General features: G+C 50.6%; 1 protein-coding gene across 5 annotated transcripts in view; it reads right to left on the bottom strand.

The window, feature by feature from the left end:
* PFKFB4 (6-phosphofructo-2-kinase/fructose-2,6-biphosphatase 4) overlaps positions 1-8,461 on the bottom strand; it is a 39,358-nt gene continuing 30,897 nt past the window's right edge. For 4 of the 5 annotated variants that reach the window (XM_077859017.1, XM_077859019.1, XM_077859016.1 and 1 more), the window contains exon 14: positions 1-7,812. In XM_077859017.1, the coding sequence (XP_077715143.1) occupies positions 7,753-7,812 (60 nt within the window). In that variant the 3' untranslated portion in view covers positions 1-7,752. The remainder of the gene's footprint in view (positions 7,813-8,461) is intronic. The other variant, XR_013357946.1, reaches the window with a different exon arrangement.

The raw sequence follows: 8,461 nt of genomic DNA, 5'->3' as shown, positions 1-8,461 counted from the left end.
CTCCCAAAATCTTCTTTTTTTTTTTTTTTCTCCCAAAATCTTCTATGTGAACGCTAGGCACTGCTCAGGACAGAGCACACAGAAAGTGTGCATGGAGACACCGGGAAACACTCCGCAAGCCCGCATCAAGTAGCACTTCTCACCTTCCTCAACCCACTGGTGACCTCCGAAACAGTGGGCCACTCACTCTCCACCCATGCTCCCTGCACTGTTCCTTCTCACATTCCTCTTCTGGCTCTTCGTGTCCAGCTTGTATTGCAGGGTCCCCAGAGCTCAGTCCTCAGATGCCATTTCTTCTCTACTTACATTTCCCTTGAGTGCTCGTCCACTGTCATAGCTCTTAGTACTGTCTACACACCAGGGGATACAATTTCTTATCTCTAGCCCAGGCTTCAATTCCAGATGCCAAGATGCAACTGTCCTATCAACACCTCCACTTGGATATCCCTGGCATCTAACCTGAATGCACCTTCACCTGAACTGTGGACCTCCAGCACCGTGCTGCCCCCATTGTGGACTCTCACATGTCCAGAGTGGTGACCCCACCCCTGGGCATCTTGTGTTTCTCATAGGCCTTCATACAAACCAGCAGCCGACCTTGGCTCTACTTTCACAATTTAGGCAGAACATGATTACTTCTCAGTAGGCCCAACACCAGTGTCAAGGACTCTTGCCCAGACTGTCATAGGAGCCTCTGGACAGGTCTCCAGGCCTCTATTCTGCCCCTCTTAAGTCTATTCTGGAGTCAGCAGCAGCCGGAGGGACCCTTTAAAAATGTTTATCAAATCAAAACACTTGGCTCAAAGACCTGCAAGGGCCTCCCATTTCTAAGGCCCCATATCATCTGCACCCCATGATCTCTGACTTGGCCTTCCCCCTCCTCCTCACTCCTGCTTCTGCAGCCACCCCAGCCTCTCCTATGTTCTGGAACTTACCTGGTATAGCTTGCCCTCAGTATCTTGTGCTGGCTGTGGAATCTTCCATGGCTTCATCCAGGTCTCTGGTCACCTTCCAGTGAGGTCTGCTTTCACACACCCCCACACCCACAGCCTCCTGTCTGCTCCGGCACCCCGTGAGGGACTACATTTTTACTTATTTCTTTACTGTGTCTACCACCACTAGAAAGTCAGCTCTGTGACAGCAAGGGTTTGTCTGTCAGGCTTACTGCTCTGTACACATTGTTTAGCCCACGGTAGGCATTTCATGTGTTATATACACAGGATGAAGATACATGAAAAAACTCAGAGGAATCTAATTACCACCAACACCAGCCCCTTTGCATCTCCCTGCCCACAGAAGCAACCTTGCGAGGAAATAAGTTTGCAAGGGGAAGCCTAACCTTCTCCTGCCCTCTTCCCAAACTCCTTAACATCCCCAGTGCCTTGAATTAAAGATGGATTCCAGCAGGGCGCCTGATGGGCTCAGTCAGTGGAGCATGTGACTCTTGATCTCAGGATTGTGGGTTCAAGTCTCATGTTGGATGTAGAAATTACTGAAAAATAAAATATTGGGGGGAAAAAGATGGATTTCAACGTGTCTGAAGATCTTTTTATAAAGTCACGTCCAGGGGCGCCTGGATAGCTCAGTTGATTGTCTACCTTGGGCTCAGGTCCTGGGATTGAGTCCTGCATTGGGCTCTCTGCTCTGCAGAGAGCTTGCTTCTCCCTCTTCCTCTGCCTGCTGCTCCCCTTGCTTGTTCTTTCTCTCTCTCTCAAATAAGTAAATAAAATCTTAACAAAAAAACAAGTCAGACTCAGAGGGGAAGGCTTATACATCAAAGAAATTATAAAACCTTACTTTACCTTAGTCACAATATGGAGAATATGTGTAAGGGAAAATCAAGGTCCTGGACCAAGGAGATAAGAAACAAAGTTTAGATTGGGCTGAATTTATCAATACAGTTGCACTTGCCAGAAATTTTGGATTCAGTGTGCTGGCTTCAGCTACTAGAGGTCATTCTGTACGTCTATTTGGTTGGCTGGAAGGAAAGTTGTCTCACCAAAAGAAATCAAGATGCCAAAAGCTCCCTGGGAGAATGTAGAGGAAAGAATCCAAAGCCTCAGGAGGATTCACTCATTCATTGGGAAAAAATGCTGAACTGAGTTTATCAGACAACTCTATCCAGAGAGACTCCCTTCACCATCATTTAGAAGTTCATTGCTGAGGGGAATGTCTGAAAAGTTTGTCTGCTAGAGTTGTTGTAACAAAGTACCACACACTGAGTGGCTTAAACAACAGAAAAAGGTCTCACAGTTCCTTTTTTTTTTTTTTTTTTTTAAGATTTTATTTATTTATTCATGAGAGACACAGAGAGAGAGGCAGAGACATAGGCAGAGGGAGAAGCAGGCTCCATGCAGGAAGCCCGATGTGGGACTTGATCCTGGAATCCAGGGATCATGCCCTGAGCCAAAGGCAGATGCTCAACTGATGAGCCACCCAGGCGTCCCAGTCTCACAGTTCCTAGTATGACCTCAACTCATTGCATCTGCAAAGATGCTATTCTTTTTTTTTTTTTTAAGATCATTTATTTATTTATTCATGAGAGACATAGAGAGAGAGGCAGAGACATAGGCAGAGGGAGAAGCAGGGAGCTTGATATGGGACTGGATCCCAGGAGCCCAGGACCACGTCCTGGGCTGAAGGCAGATGCTCAACCACTGAGCCATGCAGGTGCTCCTTTTTTCTTTAAGATTTATTTTATTTGAGAGAGAGAGAGAGCACAAGTGGGAGAGGCAGAGGAAGAGTATCCCAAGCAGACTCTCTGCTGAGCACAGAGCCCAATGCAGGGCTTGATCTCAGGACCTCAGGATCATGACCTGAGCTGAAATCAAGAGTCGGATACTTACCCGAGTGCACCACCCAGGTGCCCCCATGGGTCAAGGATTTGACTAGAGACACTATAATTAAGATGACTCCTTGAATTCAACACAGATACGAGGGTTCTGGGTGTTAAGAGCCAAGTAGGAGCCTTGAGTTGCCGAGGAAAGGTACAAGAGACCATGACATGCAGTAGGACATGCTGGTAATCTGCATGGTCTGGCCTGGAAGGGTCTTTGCCAGGATCACCAGGCCCCTATGACCAAAAGGTAGGCGCGTAGAGTCCTCCTTAATGTGTTTAGCAAGAGGACTGGCAGAGATTTGCCTGAAACAGAGGATTTTCCTCCAAGTTTATAGATAAAATCAGCTCATAAACCCAGGGGCCCCTGAAGGAAGTGGAGTGGGTACCCATTAAAGAAGGAGGCCCCTGTGAAAATGGCACAGGTTCATGGTGGCACTTTTTTCACAGTCCTTCCCAAAGGGCTTTGTGGCCATTAACTGAGGTGTGGCAGATACTAGTGCTAGCCTACCCCAAAGCCATTTTTCACTTTTTAAAACTTTATTCATGAGAGACACACACAGAGAGAGAGAGACACAGGCAGAGGGAGAAGCAGGGTCCCTGCAGGGAGCCTGATGCAGGACTCGATCCCAGGACCTCGGGATCATGCCCTGAGCCGAAGGCAGATGCTCACCCACTGAGCCACCCAGGCATCCCTCACTTTTTCTTTTTTTAAGATTTTATTTATTTATTCATGAGAAACAGAGAGAGAGACAGAGAGACAGAGAGGCAGAGACAAAGGCAGAGGGAGAAGCAGGCTCCACGCAGGGAGCCCGAGGTGGGACTTGATCCTAGGACTCCAGGATCATGCCCTGGGTGTGAAGGCAGACGTTCAACCTCTGAGCCACCCAGGCATCCCACTTTTTTTTTTTTTTAAAGTAATCTATACTTGATGTGAGGTTCAAAATCACTACCCCGAGATCAAGAGTCACATGCTCCACCAACTAAGCTAGCCAGGTGCCCCATTTTTCCCTTTTTAAAAAAATATTTGAGAGAGTCTGCACATGAACAGGAAGAGGGGCAAAGGGAGAGGAAGAGAATCTCAAGCAGACTGCCCTCTGAGCACAGAGCCCAAAGTAGGGCTCTATCCCAAGACCCAGAGATCATGACCTGAGCTGAAACTAAGAGTCACACACCCAAATGACTGAGCCACCCAGGTGCCCCTGCATTTTTCATTTTTAATAAAATAGTTTTGTTCAAACAATGTAACAACATACCCAGGCCCACACATAATTGGTCTAAGCCAAACATATTAACACTCCCCTTTGCAGGTGATAATTATATTTTAATTTATTAATATATAATAAATATTATATTATAAACATAATTCAAAAGTTGCTGAAATCTATGGATTTTTTTTTAAAAGATTTTGTTTTTCAGTAATCACTACACCCAATGTGGGGCTTGAACTCACAGCCTCGATATCAAGAGTTGCACACTCCACCAACTAAGCCAGCCAGGGGCCCTTGCTAAAGTCTAAGCCTTTGCAACAGCATTTCTTTCTATCCAAGTATCTTCTGACCCTAACATCCAATGATGGTCATTGTTTCCTAGCAAACCCAAAATGCTACACAATTTTTCAATATGATGATATATAATCCCTCTTTCTAGGTTGTAGTAGAAAAGGACCTGAAGAAAAATTCTCATAGTGTTAAATCTCATTCCTTCTGCTGTTGCTTTGCTACTAAAAATCTTTAATACCTCTTCTAAAAGCGTCGAGTCCTCTCAGGTCAGGTGTCCATCCAAGAACTCTGCCCAGAGACAGAGTGAGGACCATCAAGCTGTCCCCAAATATCACCCACCAGGAAGACCATCACAGCTGAAATCCCTCGGAACACAGGGATAAATCCCGTGGAACACAGGGATGAAGCCCAGGGGTTTCTATCACCCATCATGACACAGGTGGGTAAGACAGAGCCATAGCTCTTGGCAACAATGAACCACTCAGAGGCAGCCCAGCCACGGCTACCTCTGCCCTGACACAGTGGGAGAGGTGCCGATGGGTCCCCAGCCATGTCCACCCACATGGGGTCTGCTGGTCTCCAATAGCCCAGCCCCAGGGCAGGAGGTATATAAAATCCAATGAAGTTTTGGGGCAAGGGCAAGGGAAAACCCTGCCCTTGGTCACCATCTTCCCCAATCCAGAGGTAGGTGACAAAGAAAACAGGACAGAATCAGCCAACATGCCCCCACTCACGGCCTTGTGCAGCCTCTCTGTCCTCGACCCAGCCCCTGGCTCCCCTCCCCAAGGATGTCAACATTCAGGACCCATGATTTCCCTTTAATGGTGCTCCACCCCAGATGTCCCCTCACGCATCTGCTTCCTGCTCAGGGGTGAGGTCCCAGAAGATTGGCCCACAGAAAACCTGGCCCTGGCCCTGGCCCTGCCCATGTCCAGGCCCAGGACTCACTCCAGGGTAAGACAGTTTCCTCTCCAAAAAGGGGGGTAGGCACGAAAGTGGGAGCTGGACCAAAGATCCTAACATAGACCAATGAGAGACCACAACATGGGAGTCTGCAGAACCAGATGGAAACACCTCACAAATGGAGAAACAGCCACAAGATACAACCTTAGAGGGCAGCCCTGGTGGCTCAGTGGTTTAGCGCCACCTTCAGCCCAGGGTGTGATCCTGGAGACCAGGGATCAAGTCCCACATTAGGCTCCTGCATGGAGCCTGCTTCTCCCTCTGCCTGTGTCTCTGCCTCTCTCTGTGTGTGTCTCTCATGAATAAATAAATTTAAAAATCTTAAAAAAAAAAAAAGATACAACCTTAGATTCTGATTTATTTATTTATTTTTTAAAGTAAGCTCTAGGCCCAATGTGGGGCTCGAACTCACAACCTTAAGAGTCACATGCTCTACTGACTGAGCCAGCCAGGCACCCCAATTTTTAAAAAAATATTTATTGCAAAGAATGCTGGACACAGTGTGATGTGTGGCTGAGATCCACCAACACCCATTCCAGGGAAAATAGGAAAATGTCTTCGACACAAGCATGTTGACCATCATGGATAAAATCCGGCAGCCAACCAGGGGGTTGCTGCCCATGCAGAGATCGCTCCAGGCAGAGGTGGAGAAGAGCTGCCCCAACCCAGGCCATACCCCTAGACTTCCCTCTGCCCTATCCCGGTCCTTGTAACACTGTGGGTCCAGCAGCTCCTGACTGCCTTCTGGGCACAGAGAAAAGGCCTCACTGGTCTTGCCTCAGTCAGCCTGAGGTCCTGGAGTGGGGGACATCCAGATGTACATGCCACCAACCAAAGAGGCCCACTATGGCCAACAAGTGAGTGTGTCCAAGTGACCAAGTCACCAAAACTCTGGGGGACACAGAAACAAAGGCTATGGTCCTCATGTCCCAAAGACAGTGGCATGGTCCTCTGGTCCTGAGGGACCTGAGGGTCCTCTGGTCCTGAGGGGCTCTGGCAGGAGGTAAGTCCAGAAGATTCTGCTCCAGCCCTCTACTGAGTCTGTGCACAGCCACTGCAGCACACAGGGCTGAGCCACCATCAGCTGGGGGCAGGGGCGCACGCTTCCCTCAGGGGCAGGCAGCAACTACAGGCTACGAAAGCCCGAGGAGGCCAGGAAAGGTGGGCTGTTCTGCCAGGGAAGGTTCCAGGTACAAAGTGGGCTCAGGCTCCTGGACCAGGACCCACTTGGGGATGCAGAGCATCCAGCTACAGACCCAGACCCCTCCTCACGCAGCCTCACAACTTGCTGGCCAGGCCCCCTGCCCAGCTACAAAATGGGAGCCAGAACCTACTGCCCAGCCTGCCTCTTTGGGCCCAAAAGAACTCAGGGGCATGACAGGTGGCAGTGTCCCAAGGCAGTTTCCTGCCAGGCCAGGCTCCCATACACAGGAATCCGAAGCTGCACTATGCTGGGAAAATCCTCCCCTGGACAGGGCACCTCGGATTTCCTGCCTTTCCCCTGCTCGGTGTCACAGGCAGAGGTCAATGAACGTCAGGACAGGCTTTTTTCTATGAATCATTCACAGCAAATGCATTTGTCTGCCCCCCAGGGTGTGCTCCTGCATGGAAACAGGTGGCAGTGGGGGAGAGGTAGCCTAGAGAGCACAGCTAGGAGGGCGAGGCAGGTTGGCAGCCTCTCCCCCCGAGCACCTGGGATGTGCACTGGAACGGGGGTGCTTACACGACTGCCCTGTCTTTGAGTGCTTTCACTGCGACAGCAGTTCGGCAGGGGTGGCCTTGGCCACCAGCTCCCCCAAATGTTCCAGTGTGTGCACAGTAGGGAAGGAGTGACCAGAGAGGCTGTGCTCCCCGTGGGTTTCTATGCATCATGGCATGAAGTGAGCACAGTGTTCTCACAAGCGGCTCCGACACAACGGCCTGGCTGGTGGAAGGGTCTGCCTCAGCGGCTCTCCAGCTCCTGCCAGGGCAGGATGGGAAGGGCATTCCCCCAGACCCAAGGAGCAGAGCTCAGGGCCCCACACGGAGAGGGAAGCAGAGTCCCTGCTGGAATCCTCAGGTCCACCTCAGACAGTTCGGCCATCGTGGGAGCATCACAGCATGCGCTCTCCGTTCACATGTTTAGGGTTTCATACTTCACAAAGCCAACTGACCAGTGAGAGGACACCTCAAAGCTGCAACAGAAGGACCAGGTTGCTAGGAAACCTCTCACCAGTCCAGGGCAGATGCAGTCTGACCAAATGATTTTTAGCAGCAGGTTGGGCACCTTGTGGAATCCTGTCTCCATTAACAAGGAAGCAGGTGGGCTGGTGCAGGGGCTCTGGGTGCCACCAGCCAGGTGCAGCTTGAGGATGCTCCAGCATAGAAACTGTCACACGGACCAGGGGGCTTGGGATGACCTTGTCTGCCGGGATCAATACCTTCCTGGGGGTCACCGTGGATGAGACATGGTCACTGGTGAGCAGGAACCGTGACCAGGGCTTCCTCTGGAGGCCTCGAGATGTCTACATTCTGCAAAACAAACAAAACACAGAACCTTCACTCTGTGGTGAGAATAGGTAGACATCCACTGTCCTGCTGTCTCCTTTCCCCATCACCATAGCCCTCTGGGTTCACATACTCACCCCCTAGGAGCCAAATTTCCCTAAGAGCCAGGGCCCAAGAGCTTCTCAACACATGGTTGGTGGACAAACATGAGGATTCAAAGGCAGGGGTGCACGGTGCCCTGGGTCCTGCTGGCTCCTGGCACACATGACAGGCAGCACCCAGAATGAGGCCATCCCACGTCCTACCTCAGGCCTGAGTCAAGTGGGAGGGAAGAGCTGGCTATGGGCCTGCCTCCTCACCAGTGGGAGCAAGGAAGGAGGCCCTTCCTTGAGGGTGCCTTCCTCTGGGTCTGAGCTTCGGTGGACAGATGAGGTCCCAGCAGCCTTCAGACCTCTCCTAGTCTGCAGCCTGCTCTGCACTCTGAGCTGGGGCACAGGGTACCCTGGACAGCCCTCAGCCCTCAGCCACAGATAGCCCTTGCCAGACCACAAAGCCCAGCTCCTTCCACAGCCTGCTGAGCTCAAGTCTAAGGAATGGAAGGCCTGACGCTTTCCTCAGCTCCACAAGCTGGGAACCCCTTTCCCCCTGGCACAGACCTCTATGGTAGGGCTAC

The sequence above is a fragment of the Canis aureus genome, chromosome 19 (assembly GCF_053574225.1).
Source record: "Canis aureus isolate CA01 chromosome 19, VMU_Caureus_v.1.0, whole genome shotgun sequence".
In the NCBI taxonomy this organism is placed as follows: Eukaryota; Metazoa; Chordata; class Mammalia; order Carnivora; family Canidae; genus Canis; species Canis aureus.
Note: the sequence above shows the minus strand (reverse complement) of the source record. Positions and strands in the feature narration are given on the sequence as shown.